Below are 27650 nucleotides of genomic sequence, written 5' to 3'. Positions count from 1 at the left end.
TATGACCCGCGAAGAGCGGTCGACTACGTGGCAACCCGCAGTGGCCATCGCGGCTCGGGGAAAGCTCGCATTGGGTGTCCAGAGATCTTCGATGCGAGTTTTTTTTGGGTCGTGTTCTTCAGCGCCACGTCCGACGTTCCGCTCCACGTGCTGAGAGCACAACACGCAGCAACATCCAGGGGAAAAAAAACCCGCATGGCGGATGCGATGCAAATGTTTACATCCCTGCCGTATGGCTGAGGCTTGCACACCTGACGACCGTGGCGTGTGGCTGCTGAGATTAAAACCCAGCGCTGGCCCAAGGGCTGTTGGGAAAGGCGGCTTTGAGTTAGGTGACAGGTGCCCATTCAAGAACGGTTTATTCCACGTGTCCGAGTAGGCGGCTCTTTGTGTCTGTGCCGCTTGATTAAGGATAGAGGCATTCCTCTACTTACGAGCGAGTTAGATTGCAGAGGTCTGTTCGTAAGTTGATTTGTTCGTAAGTCCAACTCTACTCCTGTCGATTACTAATATGTTGTACGGCATGTACACTCAGCACAGGGAAAGTTGTAATACCTCCTGTAGATGTAGATGCCACTGGTTCTTCACGTTCTGCAGAAGACCGCGGCGCACGGCTGCTCAGATTAAAACCCAGCGTTGGTCAAGGGCTGTTGGTCATCGCGAGAACGAGAACCAAGAGGCATCCGGCCCTGCACCCACGCCTTCACGACCATGACTCCATACACAGAGACGCACGTGGTGTCTGTTCATCGCCCAGCTTGCAGGAACACACTCACCCCTCCTCCACCCCCCACCATGCAATATAAATGATATCTTAGCATGAAGTTGTAAATAATAAAACACGTTTAATCGATTAATCAACTTTACACGGGTCGCGCAGAAGTCGCGGTGTATACAGCGAGGGCTGTCTACCGACTGCAGAGACGGTGGCTCGGAAGGAAGTCCTGCGTACGACCACAGCTTTGACAAGACATGAAGATAAGCGGCACTGAGGCAAAGCACACGGCGACAGAGGGGACAATGGTTCAGCGAGGTGACTCCGAGCGCATCGGTACAAATGAGACGAATTTCAACGTCTCACCATCCTCCTTTCTCTCTCCGTCTCTCTGGGTTTTCATTTGTTCTTTTTTAATTCTGATTTTGAGCTCGAGATTTAGTTCAGCAACTGAACCCGAATATGAATCACAGTTGTTACACACGTGGGGCACATAAGGCACATGAGGAATCAAAGCTCTGTCATGCGGATTATATCTGTGTAACGTTAAGGCTACGGTGTGGAAATCATCATCTCTGAAAAAGGCTGGAAAGCGTCGTGTTACTAGCAAAGGCCAAAGAAAACCCGCGCGCGCTTGCATCCGTCACTGAATCGGTATTTTGCAGCCGGGGCCTCCGTTAACACCCCAAAGTATGAGCGTGTACATAGCACAGTCGAGTTGATCAGCGACGTCGCGTGCGGTGGGACGCAAGTGTGGGCTAACCGCCACCTTCTTTCTCCCCAAGACGTACGTGGCCAGCGTGGAAGAGGAGTTGAAACACCGTCGAGAAGGGGGCTCCTCGACAGCCCCCTCTGCAAGTACCGCGAGACGGCATCGGCAGGGCTGCACCGGCGGGGTCGTCCTCTGATCCACGTGCTCGTTCTTCACCGTCGGCATTGCCCGCACGTTCGCGAGGCCACGCGCACGTTCGTGGAGGCCACCGCGCGAAACGATTTGTAAAGATGCGGCCACTTGCACGGACACGTCTCGCTATGGATCCCGTGGAGTATTGTCTGTTTTTTTATGACGAACATATCTGGATTCTTCAATAAATGAATAGCGCACTCCAAGACAATCTCCTCTGGCACACTGACATTGAAAAATTAAGCGGCCGGTGATATATGACAGATTCCAGAAGGGCGCGTTGGAAATGCATTTAACTCTGAAAGTTGGTCCACCGGTCTGCGTGACTGTTCGGAGCCGAGTGCAACGCGCCTCCTGTCTGTAAAACAAGAGGCCAGATGTGCTTCCGCAACAACAACAACAACAAAAACCCAAAGAGAACAAACAGAGCCGCGTTGGTCAAGAACTTGCATCGGAAAACACGGCGCTTGACCCACGCCTACACAGAGCACGAACGGCGCAACTCGTGAACGTCCGTGCAGAGCAGAGCCCGGCAACGCGGCTACAACCCGTGACGCGTGGCCAAGCTGCGGCACAACGTTGCTTCTGTGCACGAGTGCAGTTGGCGTAGCGAGAGATGTCATTTTTTTGGGGGGGTCTGGGCGGCACCACGGCTAACGACCTTTGACCCACCATCACGAACGCTGTGCAGGAGGGGGGGGTCAAATCCCTTTCAAGGGTCAGATCTTGCCAATCATCTGTCCTGTAGGGTGACCTCCCCCCCCACCCCCACCACCCCACCCACGCTGAGGCCTGCGATCTCTACTCTGGAAGAAGATGCCCGCCCCCCCCTCTCTCTCTCACGCGACGGTAACAGACGTCATCGCCATATCGAGACAACAATCACTCCCCTGCTCAAGTCCTGGCGAGAGCCACGCGGCCGAGTGGCGATGTCGCGTTTCCGCTAACGTTGGCAAGCAGCATCGAGTAGCATCGAGAGTTTCAAGTTGTGTGTTTGCGGGGTTTTTTTTTCTTCCCACTCGGGTGGGTTTGGCAAAACGTGGAGACGGACGCAAGAATAGCTCGACGCGTATATCTTTGGTGCTCTTGGGAGTTTTGTGCCAAACAAACTAAAAAAGATCTAGCACCGAGGTCGTGGTGTGAAACGCCTCTTACAACCCCGTGGTTGACCTCCCCACACGGCCACGGCTACGCGCACGCGACCACCACAAAGTGGAACGCGGCCGATCCAGGCACGGGCTGTGAACCCCGTACACGAGGACACCTTGGGGGGGGGGGATACATTTGTGGTCATGTCTGCTGGGAGACACTGCGTGTAAAGCTTTAGGTTATTATTATTACTTAAAAATCATTACGAATTAATTTCCTCGCACTCTTCGGTGGAGACGATGTCCGTAATGGAATATCGTAAACCGTTCCAATTGCAGTGACCGATTCCTTTAAAATATTGTTACGTTTGCTAACGAACGACATTCACTAATCCCACGGTGAAGACTGTGGCAATTTGCCTACAGCTCGGAGCAAGGATGGACCGGAGTTCCAACTCCATCCACCACGAAGCTGGGATGTGGCAACTGCTGCTGGATATTTGAGCCAAGGAACCGCGGAACATTTCCCTTGCTCGTGACGCTGATTGAGCAGCTTTAGGCGGCCGCCGCTACCTCGAGAGAAACTCTTAGACAACATAATCCATCCATAATAGTCAGCCTACGTGTTAAACAACACAATCAATGTCTCCCCAGATGGGATCACGGCGACAGCTGTCCGGTTGTGATCCGTAACCTCGCAAGCGATTGCACTCGCCGTTGCAACGGTACCCGCTAAGCCTTGCGGTTCGGACTTTCGAAGCCAGATTGGTAAACTGCGTCCAAAAAAATTAAACTACGAAGAAGCTACGCAAGGGGAAGCCACCCTTGGCTCCAAGGTGACAACAATCATTGGGGCAACAGCCGTGTGGGCATCGCCCAGAACGCGCCGCGCCCCCACCTGCACAGCACCCACACGGGGATTTTGCGCTCAAGCCGCGGAGGGGTCGTTTCGTGGAACCTAAAGGCGGACGGGTGGGAGACCATCGGTGGTGTGGCGGCGGCCGTGCACCAGCTGGGAGGTCTGGCAAGGGGGAGGGGAGAGCGAGCTCGTGCCGCTACCAGCGTTGGCCTGCGATGCCCGAAGGACTCCGTGCCCCGAGGCGTACTGCACCGTCGCTCACCAACAGATTTCACCTCCACCCCCACCCCCCACGGCATTTCGCTCAAGGGTGCTTACGGGACAGTGGCGGAGAGACGGTGACGCCGCGGCGTCGTCACAGATAACTCGGCACGATGCGATGGGGGTGCGTGCGGGTTTGTGAGAAGGAGATGAGCTTCATAGCTCATCGGATTCCTCCGGTCGAAATAAAGAATCCCATTCTGATTGTGCCCCATCGCGTGCTCCCCGTCACATACGGAGCGCTCGGAAGCCAGATTACTCACGGGTACAATAAAAATGAGATGTTCACCACTGGCCAAATGGCTTGGCGTTATGGTCCCAGCTCGACTACAAACACACTTCGCACGTAAACCTCTCCTGGTGTGTCATTGCTTTTAACCCACGTCGCATAAGAGTGCAACCCCAGGTGGACACGAAGGAAATGTCAGCCCCGGATAACCTTACACGGACAATCTTACCCGGACAATCTTACCTGGATAATCTCACCTGGATAATCTTACCCGGACAATCTTACCTGGACAATCTCACCTGGATAATATTACTCGGATAATCTTACCGAGATAATATCATCTGTATAATCTCACCTGGATAATATTACCCGGATCATCTTACAGAGATAATCTAACCTGGATATTCTTCCCAGGATCATCTCAACCAAACAATCTTAACCGGTTATTCTTACCCTGATAATCTTACCCGGATAATCTTACCCAGATAATATCATCTGTATAATCTCACCTGGATAATCTTAGCAGGATTATATTACCCTGATAATCTTACCCTTACAATCTTACCCGAATAATCTTACCCTGATCATCTTACCCGGATAATCTTACCCTGACAATCTTATCCGAATAATCTTACCCTGATAATCTTACCCAGACAATCACACCTGTATAACCTTACCTGGATAATCTCACCTGGATCATTTTACCAGGATAATCTTACCAGGATTATCTTACCCGGATAATCTTACCAAGATAATCATCTCATCTTGATAATCGCACGTGAATAATCTCACCTCCATAATCTTACTCACATAATCTTACCTGTACCATCTCACCTGGATAATCTTATCAAGAAAATATTCTCAACCAAATTATGTTGTGGTGGTGGTGATGCAGCACATTTTGAAAGCAACTTTACAGTTCGAAGCGACAGGAGGGTTTGGCCACTCAAAATCACAAAGTAAAACAAATATACAGGGTCCTTTAAAAAAAAAAGTGTTAACACTTATATGGGCCTATCGTTTTTAATGGAAAGACAACGGATAATACACTGTTACATGATAACAAATGTACGTTAATAGCTTCAAAGAGTCAAAGAGTCTCCCATCGTTGTCAACACGTGGCCTGGAATCTTCTCCCAGGTGGTCTCCAGAGCCCGGAGGCAACAGCACATGTCACGTGATATTGTTGCAAATTCTCGGAAGTGTTAACACTTTTTTGAAGCACCCTGTATTATGCATTCTAATACAATAAATCGCGATGGCAATAAAAGCGATCGGCAGAGAAATGTAATGGCGGGATGCAAGAGCGTTGTGCATGCACAAGGACGCGGTTGCCGTGGTAACAATAAAAGCGGACTGCGACGGAATCACCGATCTTGCTGATATCAGCCAATCAAACGAAGGGGTGCGTGTCACATCATTGCTCGGTCTACGGATCGATCGGCAAATGAATCGACGCAGCGATTAACCCGCAAATTATGATGAACCCGGTATTTATTTTTTACACGTTTGTTTATTAGCGATCGACTGAGCGGAATCGATACAACTAATCTTGATCAACGATCCACAACGACCATAAATGGGCAAACAAACGACCCTTTGGCCAAAGCCACGTCCACTTTCTGCCAAATATTTGGGGGGAAGCGTGGGGGGAGGGGGGGAGTCGGGAAATCTCTGATCGGTGATGTCGTCGGGTGTACGAATTTATCGCCGCAGCACATCCTCTTAGGGGATAATCCGCATTCGACAACGCAAGAGCTGTCAACCCACACGGTTTACCCCGTAGTATTCTTGTCCGGGGAAATTGAGTGTTTCAGGTCCACACGGCGTACAGCCGTTTCATTGCGGGCAAAACAAAAATGTACTCTTTGGTTTTTTTCGGTAAAGTCACGTAGGTAAAATAAATAAAATAAATGAAAACAACTAAATTAAATCACGACGTTTCGGAGGCAACACAAGCTTCCCGTCTTCAGGTGGAACAGACACAGCAAAATTAGCTGTATCAAGTGAACAGCTCTGGGACACACGAGATTATATACAGGTTAAGGGGGGGGGGGAGGAGCCAGGAAGGGACGTGGGTGGGGAGGGGGGGGAGGCTAAGTTAAGCCGCCTTTTGTTATTCTGCAGGGGGTTCTCGGGGAGGCGGTGGTGTACTTGCACGTAAAACCACCTTTTGTTATGCTGCAGGGGGTTTGGGGGGAGGGTGATGACGTGCTGCACGAGAGCGAGTACAATCCTGGTAGAAACGGAAACGGCTGTACAATTATAACCCAGCTAAAGTTTGACTTGGTTTATGACATCTTTCCAAAAGTTGCTCAATTTAAAACCATCCTCTCGGTTGAAGTTGTGTCTATGTTTGTATATCTGGATGGCTTCATGGACCTACGTGACTTTGCCGAAAAAAACAGAGAGTATGAATCCTTGCAGTCACGAAAGCTCCAAATCTAGAATTAAAACAAAATGTGTTTGTCTATTTGTTTGTGTTTCGCCCTTGTGATGGGACTTTGTAGGATGCACGTTGAGATGTATAAGGGCACAGCGGTGACCAATAAGGTCTGAATTGGCCTGTCATAAGGTAGGGCACTGATAAGGGGTTGACAGGTATGACAACGACGCTGTGTTCCAGCCTCTGTCGCGCAATCAAAGACGAGGTACTCTCCGAGACTCGAAGTGGTTTGGCGTCTAAAAAAAATAAAGCATTTAAATATGCCTCAAATAAAAATATCTCTCTTCAGCCAGCAAATTGAAAGTGGCGCACGCAAGTCAACGGCCTTCCGGCGGGCTACTGGGACACGGCGCTCAATCTCCCGTACAACCACCACGTGGAGTGGGAATTGAACCGGCCGTGTGAAGCACCGCTGGTAAACGCCCCGGGGCCCCCCACCCCCCACGCGCTCGCAGGAGAGGCTCACTGCTCGTGCCGTGGAGGAGAAGGGGGGGGGGTGCGCAACTGTAGCGGAGTGGCCTCGACGTTGTTTCTTTCGTGAAACAAGAAGCAAATTTAAAAAAGTGCAAAAAATAACGGTTCAACAAAAAATATAGGGTGGCGAGTTTCCACCGTAACGTCCGCAGTCAGCGTGGGCGCGGCGGTCCGTGGAGGGCGAAAAACGGTGGCACGGGCCACGGGGCCCATGGCGACACGGGCCACGGGGCCCAGGGAGGCACGGGGCCATGGGGCCCAGGGAGGCACGGGCCATGGGGCCCAGGGAGGCACGGGGCACAGGCCACGGGGCACACGGAGGCACGGGGCCTACGGTGGCACGGGTCCCACGGAGGCACGGGCCACGGGGCCCACGGTGGCACGGGTCCCACGGAGGCACGGTCCACTCCCTGCCGGCCATCACCCGCAATGGGAGACGGACGCCGAGAGCAGAGCAGCACGGCGAGTGTGAGCGCGACACGGGGGTTGTCGCAGCGAACGCTATCCTCCGTGGTTGAATCATTATTGTTCGATTGTCAACTTTGAATGATTAGTGTGAGATCGTCAACTAGAATGAGTCGTTAGATAAGCAAATTATTTCGTGATGTAGCTGCTGCTGCTGCTGCTGCCACATCGCCAGTGGCACGCTAAACAAAACCCTCAGCACAGTCGTCAAGAGCAACACCGTGGCCTTACAAAGGAAGCGTAAATAAGATGACGTTTCGGGCAATGTCCCTTCTTCATGCATGTGCTTTGACGAAGGGGCCATTGCCCGAAACGTCGCCTATTATATGCGCTTCTTTCGTAAGGCCACGGTGTTGCTATTGACGACAGCGTTGAGGTTTTTAATATCCCAGGCAGGCAGGTTACGACTGCAAAGAGCATCAACCGGCGTAGCGAACGCTCGCGCAAGCGCAGCGCGGACGCTCCTCATCGCTCCCGAGTCCCCCGCTCCCTTCACTGGTGTCGCCGTCGGCTCTGCTACCTGAACTGCCGCTTGCTGACCCAGTTCGCTGATCCGCGTCGGCAACCGAACGCGGCGATCGGAAATCACGAATGTACGGGCAATATTTCTGAATGTTTCAAGGTGGACAAACTTCAATTGTTGTTGGTAGTGGTGGTGATGGTGGAGAAGGGGCAGGCTTACGTTATCAGGGAATGCCATGGAAGCAAGAAAGTCCGCGTGGTTCCTCTCTTGACACGGAACGCACCCAGGGCTGCCGTCCATATTTGGGGAACTCGTGAGGCAGCGAACGGCACGGAGTGATGCAGCCCCTGCCCTTCCTACGCCCGCACTGCCTGGACAACGTCGCTACGGCTAAGGCGGAGGGGGTAAACCTCAAGCCGAGAGGACCACAGTGCAACTTCTTCAGGAGCTGCTGGTGGTTTTTGCAGAATGCACAAAGGGCGGCGCGCTCTTCGCGAGCGTCGGGGTGCCACCTGAAAGCCGTGGGCGTCCCGGGAACCCACGCCATCTTTCCACTACGGTGGCGGCTGGGATTTCTCGTCGTTTGCAGCTTGGGTTCAGGTGGCGAGGAGAGAGGTTGAGCTCCACACCCCCATCTCCTCCTCCTCCTCCCCGCCACCCTCCCCATGCACCTCCTGGGCGAGTCGTTCAGTCGGCCGGGTGCTCGGGGCACGAGCGGTTGATCTCAAACCAGGAGTCGATGCAGCTGCAGGGAAGAGCAGCAGAGCGCGGCACGGAGTCACCCACGCAACAAAGGCAGCAGCACAACTCTCAGGCGCGTGATTCGTGTTGCGCCGCGCGAGCTTCTTCCTGAAGTAGCTCCCAGCACGTGGGGTGAAACGTCGGACATCGTGCCGAAGAACGACACGACGATGCACCCGCGCAGTACGGAAGCCTCTTGTGGTTACTTTTGTATTATTTAACTGATCCGGGGACCTAACACAAGAGCTATCGCGGTTAATGTTAGAACGCTGCCGGTAAGGTCGGATAATAAAACACGCACGATGCTGAAAGTGTACCTGCAAATGACTCAACCGGGATCGCACGCAGCAGCGATAAAACTGGTCAGGAACCTCGTGAAAAAAAAGTTAGGAGACTCGGTGAGGCTTTCCTGGGTGGACAAAGCGCAATAATGAATAAAATACAATCTATTTTATAATCGAGCGCCTTCACTCAAGACTTGGCATAGCTTACACAACGGTGGCGGAACAAAAGACTGATTTAGATGGCAGCGGCGTACCTGCCTTGAGGAATGAGCGACACTTAGGGATGAAGAAAGGGGATTAGGGAGGGATGTCAAGGAGTGGCGGGGCGAGGGGTGGGAAGAGCAAGATAACGGGCAATCGAGAAGATGAATGTATCGTACGAGTTTTACATTGTGCTCGGAGTGGAGAGGAGCAAACGTGTGGAGTCTGTGCAGAGTGCAGAGCGCCTGCCACGTGACGAGTGCCGGGCACGGGCGTGAGCGCGGCTCGGGAGTGTCCGTGATGACCTTGAGCTGTGTTTGATAGAACCTACCCCCAGTGTTTGATAGAACCTACCTCCTGTGGTTGATAGAACCTACCCCCTGTGTTTGATAGAACCTACCTCCTGTGGTTGATAGAACCTACCTCCTGTGTTTGATAGAACCTATCCCCTGTGTTTGATAGAACCTACCCCCTGTGTTTGATAGAACCTACCCCCTGTGTTTGATAGAACCTACCTCCTGTGTTTGATAGAGCCTACCTCCTGTGTTTGATAGAACCTACCCCCTGTGTTTGATAGAACCTACCGCCTGTGTTTGATATAACCTACCCCCTGTGTTTGATAGAACCTACCCCCTGTGTTTGATAGAACCTACCCCCTGTGTTTGATAGAACCTACCCCCTGTGTTTGATAGAACCTACACCCTGTGTTTGATAGAACCTATCCCCTGTGTTTGATAGAACCTACCCCCTGTGTTTGATATAACCTACACCCTGTGTTTGATAGAACCTACCCCCTGAGTTTGATAGAACCTACCCCCTGTGTTTGATAGAACCTACCCCCTGTGTTTGATAGAACCTACCCCCTGTGTTTGATAGAACCTACCCCCTGTGTTTGATATAACCTACCCCCTGTGTTTGATAGAACCTACCCCCTGTGTTTGATAGAACCTACCCCCTGTGTTTGATATAACCTACCCCCTGTGTTTGATAGAACCTACCCCCTGTGTTTGATAGAACCTACCCCCTGTGTTTGATAGAACCTACCCCCTGTGTTTGATAGAACCTACCCCCTGTGTTTGATAGAACCTACCCCTGTGTTTTAAAGAACCTAGCCCCTGTGTTTGATAGAACCTACCTCCTGTGTTTGATAGAACCTACCCCCTGTGTTTGATAGAACCTACCCCCTGTGTTTGATAGAACCTACCCCCTGTGTTTGATAGAACCTACCCCCTGTGTTTGATAGAACCTACCCCCTGTGTTTCATAGAACCTACCTCCTGTGTTTGATAGAACCTACTCCCTGTGTTTGATAGAACCTACCCCCTGTGTTTGATAGAACCTACCCCCTGTGTTTGATAAAACCTACCCCCTGTGTTTGATAGAGCCTACCTCCTGTGTTTCATAGAACCTACCCCCTGTGTTTGATAGAGCCTACCCCCTGTGTTTGATAGAACCTACCCCCTGTGTTTCACAGGGGCTACCTACTGTGTTTGATAGAACCTACCCCCTGTGTTTGATAGAACCTACCTCCTGTGTTTCACAGAAGCTACCTCCTGTGTTTGATAGAACCTACCCCCTGTGTTTCATAGAGCCTAACTCCTGTGTTTCATAGAGCCTACCTCCTGTGTTTCATAGAGCCTACCTTCTGTGTTTCATAGAACCTACCTCCTGTGTTTGATAGAACCTACCCCCTGTGTTTGATAGAACCTACCCCCTGTGTTTGATATAACCTACCCCCTGTGTTTGATAGAACCTACCCCCTGTGTTTCATAGAGCCTACCTCCTGTGTTTGATAGAACCTAACCCTGTGTTTCATAGAGCCTACCTCCTGTGTTTGATAGAACCTACCCCCTGTGTTTGATAGAACCTACCCCCTGTGTTTCATAGAGCCTACCCCCTGTGTTTGATAGAACCTACCCCCTGTGTTTGATAGAACCTACCCCCTGTGTTTCATAGAGCCTACCCCCTGTGTTTGATAGAACCTACCCCCTGTGTTTGATAGAACATACCCCCTGTGTTTGATAGAGCCTACCCCCTGTGTTTGATAGACCCTACCTCCTGTGTTTCACAGAGCCTACCTCCTGTGTTTGATAGAACCTACCCCCTGTGTTTGATAGAACCTACCCCCTGTGTTTGATAGAACCTACCCCCTGTGTTTAATAGAACCTACCCCCTGTGTTCGATAGAACCTACACCCTGTGTTTGATAGAACCTACCCCCTGTGTTTGATAGAACCTACACCCTGTGTTTGATAGAACCTACCCCCTGTGTTTGATAGAACCTACCTCCTGTGTTTCACAGAACCTACCTCCTGTTTCACAGAACCTACCTCCTGTGTTTGTTAGAACCTACCCCCTGTGTTTGATAGAACCTACCCCCTGTGTTTGATAGAACCTACCCCCTGTGTTTCACAGAACCTACCTCCTGTGTTTCACAGAACCTACCTCCTGTGTTTGTTAGAACCTACCCCCTGTGTTTCACAGAGCCTACCTCCTGTGTGTGATAGAGCCTACCTCCTGTGTGTGATAGAACCTACCCCCTGTGTTTGATAGAACCTACCTCCTGTGTTTGATAGAGCCTACCCCCTGTGTTTCATAGAACCTAACTCCTGTGTTTCATAGAACCTACCTCCTGTGTTTAATATAACCTACCCCCTGTGTTTGTTAGAACCTACCTCCTGTGTTTGAGAGAGCCTACCTCCTGCACGCCGGAGCGTCTCGCATCTCATTAACACATTTGAAGAGCACCCCCAGTGGCAGCTGCCCCTGTGCGGCACAGGGTGACTCAGCATCTGTCCTGCAAACGCGCATTATTGTGGCAGTAGGGGGCGATAGTTGTTGTGTGATTCGAAAAGAGTGATTTGGTGAGGGCATGTGTCACGGGCGAAGGTGAGTGTCACGGGCGAAGGTGAGTGTCATGGGAGAGAGTGAATGTGACGTGAGAGGGTGTCACGTGAGAGGGTGAGTGTCACGTGAGAGAGTGTCACGTGAGAGAGTGAGTGTCAAGTGAGAGGTTGAGTGTCACGTGAGAGGGTGAGTGCCACGTGAGAGGTTGAGTGCCACGTGAGAGGGTGAGTGTCACGTGAGAGAGGGTGAGTGTCACGTGAGAGATGGTGATTGTCACGTGAAAGGGTGAGTGTCACGTGAAAGGGTGAGTGTCACGTGAGAGAGTAATTGTCACGTGAGAGGGTGAATGTCACGTGAGAGATGGTGAGTGTCACAGGAGATGGTGAGTGTCACATGAGAGGGTGAGTGTCACGTGAGAGAGGGTGAGTGTCACGTGAGAGAGGGTGAGTGTCACGTGAGAGAGGGTGAGTGTCACGTGAGAGAAGGTGAGTGTCACGTGAGAGAGGGTGAGTGTCACGTGAAAGGGTGTCACGTGAGAGAGGGTGAGTGTCACGTGAGAGTGTCACGTGAGAGAGGGTGATTGTCACGTGAGAGAGGGTGAGTGTCACGTGAGAGAGGGTGAGTGTCACGTGAGAGAGGGTGAGTGTCACGTGAGAGAGGGTGAGTGTCACGTGAGAGTGTCACGTGAGAGAGGGTGATTGTCACGTGAGAGGGTGAGTGTCACGTGAGAGAGGGTGAGTGTGAATCACCCTTTGTGGTAGACGCAGAGGCACGGTAGCCGGGCGATGGTGTCTCCCAGTTCCAGCTCCTCCAGGCAGATGGCGCACTCCCCGCTGTGCTTACTCAGCACATCATCTTAAAAAGACAAAACACATCCCCCGTTTTCGCCTTTACACCTTCACATAATATTGGGGCCAGTGCTGTCAGCGAGCACATTTGAAGGCCGGCACGGCACACGAAGCGGTGGGTGGCCAGCACCACGCTCAGCAGCCTTTGTCTCCCTCGTGGCGATGTTTACACACGGCACCAGGCACTCATTTGAGGCTGAGTCCACCTCGGGGAGGCCCAGGAGCAGTTGAGATAATTGTCACTGGTGTTGGCCGTCAGCGGGAATCGAACTCGGGTGGTCAGGCTCGTAAGCGCAGTGCGCTAACCGTCACACCGCCGCTCCTCACTCCCCCCACATTCTCGAGATGTCAGTTACTTATTTAAACATGGAACGTCGTTTGCAAGAGTGGCCAGAAAGCCAAAGTTCGCCCCGACTCTGTGCAGAAGAAGTCTTCTCTCTGCAGGTCCACTGCGGAGCTACATGTAGCTCTGCGCGCGTGGCAATGCCTCTTCCTCCAGGTACGCGTCCAACGCGTCGCAGCAACTATCACAATTACAGTGCAGACGACGAATTTCATTTATATTTTCGAGAGAGAAAAAAAACACTTAATTGTTGTATTTTATGTTAATAACTAGCAAGCCCGTACGTCATTTGGACGTGATCGTCCATCCCTCCCCTCCCTCCCAGTGCCACATTATCCCAGTAGCACAAGTAGCTATACATGTAGTAGCTACGGGCCCCGCACTTTCAAGGGCCCCGCGCTAAATGCTTTCAAGCTATCAATTCCGGTACAGTGATTCTGCACTTGCTCTATTACTATAGTACTATACTACATATACTAGGGGCTCCGCAGTTTCAAGGGCCCCCGCGCTAACTGCTTTCAAGCTATCAATTCCGGTTCAGTGATTCTACACTTGCTCTATTACTATAGTACTATACCGCCTTCAACTTTTATGAACGACTGGGTGTTTAAGGTTAGCGATTTGTCGTATTATCTGGCTGTATAGCAAATGAAAAAAACACAATTACTTTACTATGCAAATAAACATTTTCGCGTGTTAATATTTTTGTTTTATTTAGCGCACTTTTTATAACATACGCTACGGGCCCCGCACTAGTTTAATCCGGCACTGCTCCCTCCCTCCCTCCGGACATGAAGTCCAGGCAGCCAGCCAGCAAAACTGCATTCTGTTCCACCATCGTAACAGCCGTGAGATTGATGCGCTGGTGGTGGCTGCGCTGCACGTGACTGCTGCCTGTAGCGATCCAACATTGTGTCGGCGGCGGCAGCAGCAGCGAGGGTTGGTGGACCACCGCACAGATGTTGTTGTGAAACCTCCCTTCCCGTGGACACGGTGGTGGTGCCATGCCCTGGGCTGGCCAGGAGAAGGCGGTATAGCAAGTGGGACTTAATCGCCATCTGTTTCCATCTGTACGAGGGTAGACTGTTGCCCCCTAGCGCACGCGTGGGTTTTGTCCGGGGTGCTTCGATTTCCTCCCCCTTTATAAATTTGAATGAGATTCATCTTAAAATACAAAACCCAATGCAGGAGCCTCGTGAGAGAGAGCACCCTACGAACCTTCGTGTGGCTTTGCCGCGCATGTGCGGTGACGTTAATGGTGTGACTGTGCTGTTAGTGTGGTGACCGAGTTGAGCCACGACGGTGGTTGGCGCCACCTGCTGCCACGGGGTTTGTGATGCACGTCGCTCTCTATCACCAGCCATGGGTTGCCGTGGAAGCGGACCATGGGGGATGGTTCTGCTGATGGGTTGGAGGTGAGCAGGTGCGGACGTGCTGCTCCGTGTGAACAGGAAAGGGGACCCGAGGGGCACGTGATGCGAGCCGGGAGCCTTCTGGCAAGATCGAGAAAGGGGGGCGGGGCCGAGGGTGGGGGGGGGGGGGTCACGCTGAACGGGATAGAGGGGAAGCCCCGGGAGTGATCGGGGGCTCGTCTCTGGAATCAACCCTGGGTGCTGCGTCTCGTCGTCTTCCGTGTTCGCTCGGCATCGTGGGTCAGGCGGCGTGTAGGCTGACTGGCCCGTTCGTGTCGTTAACCCGTTGCTCACAAAATTAACTGCGTAGCTATCACTTAGCGTTTAGTCAGTTACCCTGTTGGGGAGTTGTTAAATAAACGTGTTGCCTCCAACTCGAGTGTGTGCCTCCGTACATCACACTGAACTTGCACACGTCAATTACCACGTCACAATCCGCACGTGCGCATCCACGCGTTACGTGTGCGTAGGAAGGTCAACGGCAGTACATGTTGCGTTGCCCGTAAAAACCCAACTCTCTCTTTGTTGTTTTCATCTGGAATGAGAAGACGGGGTGGGCTGGAGCCAGTTGAGACACGTGCTGCTGGGGAATTGTTCCTCTGCGTGAACCGATGATCGCCAGGGAATCCTGGCGTGTCCCGGCGCGGTGCGACGCTTCTCACCGTTGTAGGTGATCCGGGGCTTGGCCAGGCACAGGGATATGTGCGCTTCCATCTCGTCGGCGATGAACGACTTGGAGCACAGGGGGCACTTGAACCCTGCGAGGGTGAACACGCGCAAGCACGAGCCCAGGGTCGCCACCTTTTCCGTAGAGGGAGAACAAAACAAACAACAAAAAGAAACTCCCCAGATGTATTTGTCGCTCGGCGCTGTTGTGGCCACTCTGCAGCGGTACTGCGTCGAAGTTCACCGCAGCAACGTCGGTACCAGAGCTGTCTACGAATCAATTCCTGACACCAGATCACGGACGGCGATCCCTGGACCGTCCGGATTTGATCAAAAAAAATCCTCGCAGCAATGGCGCTATCAGAGCCCGCTACGAATCACTAGAGTGTCACGCTAGAGTGTCACACTAGAGTGTCACGCGAGAGTGTCACACTAGAGTGTCACGCGAGAGTGTCACGGTAGCGTGTCACGCTAGAGTGTCACACTGTCCACTGCACGTGTAGTGAATCTTCCAGATCGATGCGCGACAACTGTCAGCTGCCGCACGGCGCGTGAAGCCGTTCAGCCGCAGATGCCGACAGCTGACGGTGAGACAGGGCCCTGGGGATCCCGGCCACGAAATTACCAAACCGCTGCGACTCGCGGTGCTGGGAGCACGACGGCACGCGGATGGGGACGACGAGCGATCCTCCCTGCCCCTGGTTTCGCTGTGGCCTGAAATAAAATCTGTGAGTTGTCATCACGTGGGGCCGAAAAATGCCACGCGGGTTTTTCAAGGGATTTGTGCAACGTCAAGGATCCGCGGATAACGTTGCCGCTGATGGGATTGGAAACACGAGCGCGACCTTAATGTGTTGCGCAGTTGCAGTGTCCCTGAACTCTTTTTTTTCATCAACGTTCTGGACTCCAGAGCGTGACATATCCGAAGCGTGGACTCTCCTCAATATCCACGATGAGAAAATAAATGTGGCAGGCGTCGCGCATAACGAAGCAATGAGGCCCAGGGCGCCACGGATCGCTCCACATCGACGCGCCGTGAATCACCCGCGGGGCGGCGCGGGGGGGGGGGTGCGCAACATCGATCACGAGCCGAGGCTGAAAGAGAAATTATCGCATTAATGGTTGGCAAGTGCCTCCGTTATTCAAGCCAACGTCTACTAGCGCGCGGGAGGGCCCAGCACACGCCCAGGGTGATATTTTTTTACGTAAAAGCCACGCGGAGGCATGGACGTGAACGCACGCCGACGTGGGTGACGACTTTGTCCAAGCATTAAACCTCAACCAAGCATTTACTTGAGCTCCCCGCTCAAATTTTGCAGCGGTGATCACCACGCCGTGCAGCCCTTTTGTCAATCCACAGCTGGAGGAGCACCACCCCTGCAAGCCGCGCAGGTCATTGGGGGGGGGGGGGAGGGTTATATGACCATACTTCACCACGCTGGTCAATGTGGATCAATGAAGAGGGTGACCCGGGATGCGTTCAGAAGATTATTCACTACCAAAGTTTGCTTATGGTTGAAAATCAAACGCGGATCTTCAGGTTCATCGTGCAGCGCGCTAACCGCTGATGATAGTATGAGGATGATGATATGGCAGTGTGACAGCGTATAGACGTGACGTCAGTGGGCCTCACCCCGGCTCAATGGCAGCAATCCAGCCAGCAAGACTTTTATATATAGAATACCGTACGATTGTGCACTGAAAACGCTCATCACGTGAATTCGCTCGCTTCATTTCGGGAACCCCGTGGAGGTCGCGTGGTGCATGGGAGAGGTCACCAGCGTCGTGGAAAGCGCTTGGAGTTGCTCCACCAGGAATGTGTAGCCCACTTCAGATTATTTTTACAGATCCAGAAAGGCATCTTTGTACAAATCAGGCAGCACACAGTAATGCCGTGGGAAAGTGCGCTGGGTGCCTGCGCACGCCGTAGCAGGAACACGAAGCGGCGAGGATGTCTCGACCCCCCTACCAACCCCCTCCACCTCGGCCGGCCAAATCACCGCCAACGAAACGGCACCACGAGGCTTCCAAATTACCCAACGAACACGATTCGTTAATCGTCGAGTCCAGCTGCGGCCATGTGAGGTGAACACGGGAGATGGACACGTGGCGAACCCGCCCCTCTTCGTCTGGAGCGGCCCGCGCCGTGCAGCCTGCAGCATCGACCGGAGCAACCTCTGTGTGCTCAGGCGAAACAGAGCAGCATGGGACAGGTTGACTCGACCGCCCCCCCCCCCCCCCCCCAGTGTCGGGCCATTCCTTGCTGAGAGTGTGTTGCGTGGCGAGTGTCTGGTGAGGGTCAGCATTTGGTGAGTTGCGAGTGAGATCAGGTGAGTGGTGTAAAGTGAGTGGTGAGTGTTATCAGGTGAGCGGTGTAAAGTGCGTGCTGAGTGTTATCAGGTGAGCGGTGTAAAGTGAGTGCTGAGTGTTATCAGGTGAGTGGTGTAAAGTGCGTGCTGAGTGTTATCAGGTGAGTGGTGTAAAGTGAGTGCTGAGTGTTATCAGGTGAGTGGAGTAAAGTGAGTGCTGAGTGTCTGGCGAGGTGCCAGGTGAGTGTATTGGCCGAGTGTCGCGATCACGTGGTCATGAAACGTGCCCGCGTGGTGGACAGGCCCTGGCGAGCGGTGAGGGCCCCGTGCCGGTCACCAGGCCCCTTGGTGGCAGTGGCCACACGAGGTGTTGGTGCCTTGCACGGAGTGAGTGGGCTGGGTATATTTTGTTGTGGCACTATACTGGTAGGAACCTCCTGGTTACACCAGCCCACAGGGGATCATTGTGTCCGTCCGTCCGTCGTGCATCCAAAAATGGGAGGGGTGGGGCTGGGTGGAGAGGGGTGGGTGGGGAGGGGCTGGGTGGGGAGGGTGGGGAGGGGCTGGGTGGGGAGGGTGGGGAGGGGCTGGTTGGGGGGTGGGAGGGGTGGGGAGGGGCTGGTCACCCCGTGGTGCCCTTATAAGACGCACCGTTTAACCTACTCACGCCGGCTTGTGCCCGCCCTCACAGTCGGGCATATTTGCGGAATACACCACGTGGTGCCGCCGTTGACCCTGGCCATTGATCGAGCAACCCAACGTTCCTACCAGCTCCCTCCGCAGGAATGTGTTAAAAAGGTAGCGTTATACTATGGAGTGCAACTGCATTATCGTATTAAGTATCAATTGCCTCCCTTGTGTGCGTTCAGTGTTACATGGTGTAAAGATGCAACCTATAAGACTATAATTTATGGTTCTTCCTATGATGATAGAAACAGTATACCGACGACTCAATTATAATTAAGGATCGACGACTCAATTATAATTAAGGATGTGGACTTTAACTGCAGTACAGTCTGTCTTTTGGTAATATTAATATTTTACCTCTTTATCTTGGTAAACAAATGCAAATACAATGTCAGTTTCAAGTAATCTATTCTAAGACAAAATACAATAATTTCCATCTTATTTGCAAAGGTAACTAAAAAAGCACAAATATTCCACAGCTCCCTCCTTTCACCTGCTGCAATGGAGTGACATATCCAGGGATGTACAGAGATGGACAGGGATATACGGAGATATACGGAAATCTACAGGAATGTATAGATGTACAGGAATGTAGATAGATGTACAGGGATTACAGGGATATACATGGATGTTTGCAGAAGGCGGAATTGTGCAGTGAAGTCACTGGGACCAGTGCAATACAAGAGCTGTTGTCAATGCTCTCACTCATGCCAGTGCTGCATGACGCGAGGAAGACCAAGCGGGGATATGCAATGGATTCTGTAATTCTGTTCAACGGCATGAGTTTGTCCTCAGGAAGTGTTTAACAATCCATAATAAGCACTCGTTCGTTGGCTGAAAACATCTTAATATGTCGAGGACCGTAGAGCTTGTTGGGAGCGCCGTCTTCTCACCGCCTGACTGCTTGGCCTGCGGTTCCTCGGCGATCGTGAGAGGTGCACATTGCACGAAGGACGACGTGACATATAAAAGATCATATTATTATCATCATTAGAACATGATAACGGTAGCCTAAGCGTCAAGCGTGCAGCCAGCGGTGTGGTCCGGACATCGGCAGTGCAGGCGGGGAGGGTGAGGGCAGCCCCCTCGAGGGCCAAGTTCCCAGTGTAGCTACTACATATAGTACATATGTAGTAGCTACACATGTAGTAGCTACTACATATGTAGTAGTAGCTACGGGCCCCGCACTTTCAAGGGCCCCGCGCTAAATGCTTTCAAGCTATCAATTCCGGTTCAGTGATTCTGCACTTGCTCTGTTACTATAGTACTATACCGCCTTCAACTTTTATGAACGACTGGGTGTTTAAGTCTAGATTTGAAGCTTTCGTGACTGCAAGGATTCATACTCTTTGTTTTTTTCGGTAAAGTCACGTAGGTAAAATAAAACAACTGAATTAAATCACGACGTTTCGGAGGCAAAACAAGCTTCCATCTTCAGGTGGAATAGTCACAGCAGAATATCTGTGTCAAGTGGCCTACGTGATTTTACCGGAAAAAAACAAAGAGTATGGGTGTATAAGGTTAGCGATTTGTCGTATTATCTGGCCGCATAGCAAATGAAAAAATACAATTACTTTACTGTGCAAGTTAAACATGTGTGTGTGTTTTAATATTTGTGTTTTTTTTAATTTAAGGCCCCTCCATAGCATATGCTACAGGCCCCGCAACTAGCTTAATCCGGTACTGCCAGTCCCTGACGGCAGCGCAACTCCACGCGGTTGAGTTTCGTTCACGCCGCATCACCCCTGCGAGATTGACGCCCGAACACTCTCGACTGCAACTGCCGACAGACAGACAGACGACGGAGCTTGTGCGGACAACGCTTTCAACACTCGACGAAAAGCGTCAACAACGCGAGGTGCGATTAACCCCGCGGCGCCTTTTGACGATTCTCTTCCAACAGGCAAAAAAGAGGGCGCGTGTGTCGGTGAGCCCTGCAAGGCAGCGGCACGGTGAGCCCTGCAGGGCAACGGCACGGTGAGCCCTGCAGGGCAACGGCACGGTGAGCCCTGCAGGGCAGCGGCACGGTGAGCCCTGCAGGGCTCACGGCACGGTGCCCACGGTCGACTCCTCGACCGGTGCCAAGGCAGACACCGCGACCGCGAGGGTTAAAGCCACCCGCACCCTCCCCCCCCCACTCCGAGACACGCGTCTAGACACGCGTCTTGCCCATCGAGGCCAGAAATGATGCCTGCGAGGGAAACACTAAACTCTCCAGACATCAGACATCATTACGACGGACGCGCATCGTTCAACGGCAGGACGGACGACTCTTCCCTCCCTCCCTCCCCCGCAGCACACAGAGTTACTGTGCAGCCAGAGTATACGGAACGACAGATCCGCACTCTGCCAACGCGCGACATCGCTGCAGTGCAGTCCCCTGCAACGGCGTTTCGACCGTAGGGGCGGCTTTATTGTATTGTTTGTCCCAACAGAGAAGCACGCGGCACGTTTCACGTCATTAATGTTTGCACCGTGCAGAAAGAGTGTAACGCGTCTCCACCCCACCCCCTCTTTCCCCCCCCCCCCCCGACAAAGCTTCTCCTTGCTTTAAGTTGACCTTCAGCACCCGAACGCGCCCCACGAGAAGCGAGCGAGCGCGAATGCGCGCGATGTGGAATTTAATCAACAACGCTGAGCTGACACCGCAGTCAATCAGCGCGCGTCTCCGCGACACTCGCTCGCAGCTGCTGTCGGATCGCCGTTCTACATCGTCTACGTGCGCTCGTCGATAAAGGAGGGGGGGGCCGGATTGTCCCACACGAATCGACCGCTGCCACCGTCGCCACTGCGGGACACGCGCGAATTGTCCCGATGGACGACGCCACGCGTGCGATGATTGGTGATTTTTTTTTTTAAACACACGTAAACACGCAACATCTCATAGGCGTGGAATTCAAGGAGAAGTAAAACTGTCGAACATCTTTGGATGAAACGTTTTTGCCAATCCGGCCATATTACCGTCTTGTGCAACGAGTGACTCATCGGTGAGCCTTCAGCGTGCCAACGAGACGAAACGTGGAATGGATTGGTTTACTGTGCGCACGCTGAGACTCCAATTCCGATCCACGGCCTCAACGTTGACGCCACGGGGAATTCCAGCAGCCTGTCCGGCTAAATATACACGCGCGATGAGCTCATGCGCACCACGTGACCGACCCCCTCCATCATCACCACCACCACCACCATGCCCACCAGAGGCATCCAGCGCTCGTTCACTCACTCTGCGTGTCCAGATGACGGTGCGACTCCACGGCGCGCCGAGCTCTGCCTCGACACCCCCCCCCCACTCCACTGCATGCATCATTCATCTTTTGTTTCGAGGTCTTTGTGGATAAGAGTTCGTTGCCCGCAATGCCACCGATTATTACACCGTTACCTCTTAAGGCCACGGTGTTACTGACACATTGTGTTGAGTGAGGCACTCCAACCTCCGCCACGGTGGGACTTGACGTGACGTTGGGGGCCATGGGGTGATTGAAGATCGCTGTCCAGGCCCAGGCTCTGCCCACTGCACGGCTTTGGCTGCCAGTTCACTTCGTGTTCGCCTGAGGTTCCGAAAGTTCAACCTCTAAGGCCTCCGCTGAACTTCTCAGACGTTCATCCTCGACGACTCCGGTGGAATCGTCGGCCGCGTCAGAGCATTGCCAGGCCGACGGGTGACATCTCCTTCACCGGGAAAGGAAAGGCACGGGTCGCAGTGGTGCGATCGTGGTCATGCAACCCAAACTATGGACCACAAGAGTGGACCACAACCAATAGAGGCACGCGGAGATACTCATGGAGATACACAGGATGCCCATAGAGATACACAGAGACCCCTTTAGAGATACACAGAGACCCATGGGAGATATAAAGAGATGCATTCAAGACAAACCACAGTCGTGCGATTGCGGTCATGCAACCCAAACGATGGACCGTGTAGTAAACCTCTGTAGTCTACGCTCTTTTAACAAAAGAGGGACAGTTAAAATACAAGAACTCTCTCCCGAAGCCCTTCTCGTCGTGGCCAACAGACCTCGACATTGGCATTTAGCTCCCGAACGTATTGCTGTGCGGGAATAGAATTTCGAACTCCTCTTACGGAACACTAACTTAACATTTACGGCCCTTTAACGTTGCACACGTGAGGCTTTAGTTACCCGCGACGATACGTGCCTCGAGTGATCCGGTGTGAAACCACACTTCTGTTATAAAAACCCCGGCGTTCCGTTTGTCCGTTTATCCGTCAACTAAATTATAAGAGCCTTTCAGAAGGCCTGAATCAAAAAGTTATAGAAAGTGGAACCTCCTCGAACGCCCCCCTCCAACCAGAAGTGGGGTAAAAAGTTGATCCAACAGGTTTACAAAAATTGTTGACCCCCCCCCCCAAAAAAAAAATGTTTTCACCTCGCTCCCACTAAAATTATTTTATTTGGTAGGCATATATGCCTACACACCCGACATACAATAGAGTCAGTAGTATCTGCACTGATGGGGGGTGGGGGCGGGGGAGAAGAGGACATCAGTGGGGGCGACGGGAGAGGAGCCAAGCGCCGTGGAAGCCCTCCGCAGTAGCTAGGCCACCGAAATTCTAGTTGCTAAATTGTACTTGAGAGCCAGAAGTAATAATATCCATTTGCGCGGGGATCAAGTGTTGCCCCCTCGCGCAAAGCCCCATGCCGCGAACAGCTCCGCTATTCTCCTCCACTGGTATAATACACACTGATCATTAAAAGAGCTGAACATATCCTTAATGATAAAAAAACCCAAAATGACCGGACCCTAATGAAAAAAAAGCCAGGCGGGTTCAGTGTCGCATTTCTAGATAATGTAAATAAGTGAATTACAATAATGATTTTGATTCAAAGCTTTCGTGACTGCAGTGATTCATATTCTTGATTATTTCGGTAAAGTCACGTTGAAGGGAAACAATAAAATAATAAAATATATATAAAACAATAAACGTCGTGAGAATTATATTGTTTTATATATTTTATTATTTTATTGTTTCCCTTCAACGTGACTTTACCGAAAGAACCAAGAATACAATAATGATGATAATTTAACAATTAGGATTTCGTGACAAATATTATCCAAAATATAGGGGGGGGGGTTTGGGGGGGGGGGCGGTGTTATGCGATCTGACCCAAAAAACCTCTATTATGGATAATTATGATAATGATGGAGGCCCTGGCGGTGAGCAACCTGTTGCACCACATGGGAGCAGACACGTGGCTCTCTCTCTCCGGCGCGCGGTGGTATTTTTACTCTCAACTCCCAGGTGCGAATCGCTCACCGGGGATGTGGCGGGGGAGAGCTGGCCACGATTAACAGTGCACAGTGCTGGAGAGATCCACTTCGACGTGGACCTCAGTCTGTCCACACAGCATCGCCGCCGTTGTCAAATTGCAACAACATGGTACCTGATTTATTGACCCCCCCTCCCTTACCATCCACCACCGCGCCAGACGCACGAAAGACTAAGTCCACCCCCGGACCTGGGCCCTTTAAACATTTCGATTGTGAGCTCTAACCACAGCGATTGCGAGCTCTGAACACAGCCAACTGCGCGTTGGTCGATACAGAAACAACGTCGCATATCCGCCTGCAACGTATCCGTCCCGACCAATAAAACCGCTCACACCCAGTGCGGCACTTAAACGAGGTGTAGCCGCCGGCCTCCACAGATGTCCACACATCTTGGTCGCACGCACGCGCACACAGACGCGGTGCTGATCTCACGCACGTCCGCTCGCTTACAAAAAAAGGCTCCAGCGGGGCGTTTCGCAAGCGCACGGCGCTTGTTCTCGTCCAGTAAGCCCGCAAACGTGTGCGCGGCGCGCCTGCCGTGTTCCATGACTGTTCACTGTTCACATGTCCGGAGCCTTTGCGCCGGCAGAGAGCCCTGGTGCCTTAGCCCGGGACCCGAGCGAGTCGGAACAGGTGACGCTGCCTCACGCTGCGATCAGAGACTCGGAGGGGCGGCTGACCGCGGGCCACGCGTCGTGAATAAACGTAGCGACATTACGACCGAGGTCATCGCTGAGAAGGTTCAGCCGTCTTCTTGCTCATCGGCAGGGCAGGGCTGCCGTAACCCCCTCCGGCAGCCAGGCGGGGCGGCCGGAAGGTGTACTCCCCGAAAGGCCGTGTCGCTGATGGGATTTGCGAAACAAAAAATTGTGCACGTTGTATGTGAAGGGACAGACGCGTGGAGGCTAATCGTCTGCCTATTCATGTTAGGATTTGTTTAAAGTTTGTTTAACATTAACTGTTTCGTCTCCCCCCCCCACCCCCACACCCACTCGTGTAAACATGGTCACGCTCGCCGCTTGGTTGCTCATCAATAATTTGATATTTTCGGCGAGACTCCGGTGGAATGTGCAAACAATTCGGGCCGTCACCATCACCACCACCATCATCATCAGCATCATGACCACCATCGCCATCACCGCCACCGCACGCACGCACGGACCCTCCGCACAGCCGAATGGTGCAGGGCGATTGCCTCGGCCGTGTTCGCATCACGGGCGGCGCGTGATCAAGGTCAGGCCGAGCAGAGGAAGCGACCCCATTCACGACACACCCTGAGACGTAACGGGTGAGTCGGTGCATGTCGAGATGACTGAATGACTCGAGGCATACACGACTGAACGGGTTGATGAATACATTGAACAAAAGAAATGATAAATATATGAACGACTACATTAATGGGCAGTGATGGCGAGTGAAGGAATGCATGCATGCATTAACGCGTACAACTAATGCATACGTGAGTGAATGAATGAATGAACGAACACAGCATACGGTATTACGGGCAAGGCAAAAACACTGTGTGCAGCCAGGCGAGAGGTCTGTCTGCGAGTGACGCAACGCGTGTCCCCATTGCCTCCGCGTACATGTGTGATGGCACCATCGACACCACCAGCGCCACCTTCACCAGCAGCAGCAGCACCGCCGCCGCCGCCTCCCCCATCAACAGCAGCAGCCGCAGCGAGCGCTCTTACCACCGAATATCCTGGGGCTGAGGTGCAAGGGCAGCGAGCGAGAGAGCGAGGCACCCTCGTCACGTCTCGCCGATCCGCGGCTCCCCGCGCGCCGTCCCGCGCGCCCAGACCCCCCCGCGTCTTCGTGCTGCGCCGGTCCCGACGCACCCGTGTCCCCGTGTCCATGCGCGTTCCCATGCCCGTGGGCCCCGGGGCTCGCCCCGGCTCCCTGCCGCCCGTTGGCACCACCGCTTGCTGCCAACGACGCCGTCCGCCCGGGGATGGGGATGGACGCGTTGCGCCGCACGTCGGGAGCGCTGCCCGTGCCGCCCGATCGAGTCCTCGCCGACGCGTGCAGGAGCAGCTGCTGCCCCGGTCCCTGGCTGCCCGCTAGTCCCGGGCTGTGCGGCCCCAGCACGGCTCGCCCCAGCGCCAGCCCCGCGTGCGGCGGCGGCGGCGGCGGCTGCTGATGGTGGTGGTGATGGTGATGATGATGCGGCTGGTGGTGGTGTTGGTGTGGCTGGTGGGGGTGATGGAGAGGATGGGGCTGGTGGCCCGAGACCCCCGCAATCCCTGGCCCCGAGGCGGTCCGGGCTCGCCCGTCAGAGCTCGGCTTCAGCCCCATGCCGCGGACAGCGAGCGGCGTGGCCGGCGGGACGTCCCATCACCGCGCTTGAGTCATCGACGCGCCGGTAGCCCCGCCGCAGCCATCAACCTCGGAGCGCAGGGCCGACGTTCCGGCCCCGGCCCGCTCTTCCGCACGCAGCTCGCAGAAGACACACGGGGTGGGAGGTGGGAGGCGAGGGCGAGCCGCGGCCCCGGGAGTGCCGGGCGCGCCGCGTCTCCGCGCCACACAAATAGGGACGGCGCTTCAGTGACGTCACTGGTGGCGCTGAGCGGGGCGCTGAGTGCGGGGAAACTCCCCGCGCGGGCACGAGGGGGGTGGGGGGGCAGGGTGGGGGGGGCAGGGTGCTCGGTGCGGGTCGCCACTGCGGCGCGCCGGGCGTGATGCGCTCGCTCGCTCGCCGCCCGTGATGTGGTGTGCCGGGTGGGGGAGGGGTAGGGGGAGGGGTGGCCTTCTACTGCAGAGGCGAGCGTGGTACTTATATTTTTTACCTACGTGACTTTACCGAATAGAACCAAAGAGTAGGGGTATAATGTGTTTATAGTGACGTGCTTGTCTTTCCTAACACTTTGCACTGCAATCGGTTGTTTGCATTGTCTGTTGTTGGAACTTGCTGTTACCCGTTGCCCCTACTGGACATCTGCAGAAATCAATGAGCTTCATAGCTCATCGGATTCCTTCTCCTCCAACTCTCGATAAAGATCCAGATTCTGAGCGCAAGCTTCTGCTCCTGCTGCTCCTGCTGCTACCACGGGCGGTGAACATCCCCCGGACGGGAGCACGCCGCGCCGTGCCGGGTAGCTCTCGAGCTGCACGTCGCACTCCAATGCCGGCGCACTCGACCAAGGAGGGACCCCCCCCACCCCTCGGCCCCGTCCGCACCAAGCACCCACCGCTCAAACCACACCGTGCGTGCTCGTCTTTGACACGTGTGCGCCTCAATCTGACGACCTTTTCAACCTGTCCCGCATTAGCCGATTTCTCACCGCACAATTCCTGGCCCAAGCCATTTAACGATGTAATGTCTGACTCCCTTGTCGTCGTCTTGTTGTTCCTCCTACGTTGAAGGAGCGCGCACTCACAGTGGTTTACTGTTATGGTCCTTAGTTTGGATTGCCTAGGCACAGTCGGTGGCGAGATGGGCGCCACGGTGGCGAGATGTTAACTACCTCGCCTGGTACACAGGAGGTCGTGGGCTCGATTCCCACCCTGAAGCCTGCTGTATATTTGGAGTTTGCATTTCTCTCACCCCGTGGTCGCGTGGATTTTTCTCCGGGTCCTCCGGTGTTTCCCTCCACATTTATAAACATGTCTTTAGAGTATCTGGCTGCTATATACTGTATATTTCCACGTGATAATCCACTTCGTTGAGCATTCATTTGTGGTCAAGTCATTTTTGAAAAAGAGCTATATAGCTCAGTGGGCCTTATCTGGTGAAATAAAAAAAATGTGTGTAGTTCTTTCAGTCGCACTACTGTGGCTTTTCTTCAATTTCAAATTCATGTGCGCATCAGTCTGTACATGTTCTTGGCACGGTTGATAGTTCACCAGTGCCCTCGAAGAGGAATGTCAAAGCGAGATGGTGCGATTTTTTTTGGGGTCTCAAATGAGGTGTGTATTGTGTACGTTCGCGTTGTTCCACTCTGTTCGCCAGCAGCGTTCTCCCGCAACGGGGTGAGATGCCAGGATGGCGATAAGCAGCGCGTTCCCAGAAGGGAGGGTCGGAGATTTAAGTTGGCAGACAGGAGCATTGTTTGAGGTTGTGGTTGATGATGGGTAGGTGGCTGTCGTTGACAATAAAACGTGTTCACTCCCTTGCA

The 27650-nt window shown here is 53.3% G+C and overlaps 1 protein-coding gene and 1 long non-coding RNA gene across 2 annotated transcripts; one reads left to right on the top strand and one right to left on the bottom strand.

Annotated features, from left to right (window-relative positions):
* Positions 1-825: 825 nt before the first annotated feature.
* Positions 826-26138, bottom strand: LOC116945769 (uncharacterized). The gene is made up of 4 exons (XM_032960302.2): positions 25227-26138; positions 15241-15336; positions 12725-12830; positions 826-8649 (listed from the first exon to the last, which is right to left on the bottom strand). Exons 1-4 carry the CDS (start codon positions 25828-25830, stop codon positions 8592-8594), a joined length of 864 nt encoding a protein of 287 aa, XP_032816193.1. The 5' UTR covers positions 25831-26138; the 3' UTR covers positions 826-8591.
* On the top strand, positions 24530-27650 carry LOC142929102 (uncharacterized). The gene is made up of 2 exons (XR_012945256.1): positions 24530-24820; positions 26477-27650. It is a non-coding gene; the product is annotated as an uncharacterized LOC142929102 (long non-coding RNA).

This window comes from Petromyzon marinus, chromosome 25, assembly GCF_048934315.1.
Source record: "Petromyzon marinus isolate PM22_M1 ecotype Great Lakes invasive population chromosome 25, UKy_Petmar_22M1.pri1.0, whole genome shotgun sequence".
NCBI lineage: Eukaryota > Metazoa > Chordata > Hyperoartia > Petromyzontiformes > Petromyzontidae > Petromyzon > Petromyzon marinus.
The sequence above is the reverse complement of the archived record's forward strand: the minus strand, read 5'-3'. Positions and strand labels throughout refer to the sequence as shown.

Coding starts and splice junctions, on each gene's coding strand:
- LOC116945769 (XM_032960302.2), bottom strand. CDS start 25,830: ATGGGGCTGAAGCCGAGCTCTGACGGGCGAGCCCGGACCGCCTCGGGG. Junction 15,337..25,226: donor CAGCCCCAGGATATTCGGTG/GTAAGAGCGCTC, acceptor TCACCCTCGCAG/GGTTCAAGTGCCCCCTGTGC. Junction 12,831..15,240: donor GCCCCGGATCACCTACAACG/GTGAGAAGCGTC, acceptor TGTCTTTTTAAG/ATGATGTGCTGAGTAAGCAC.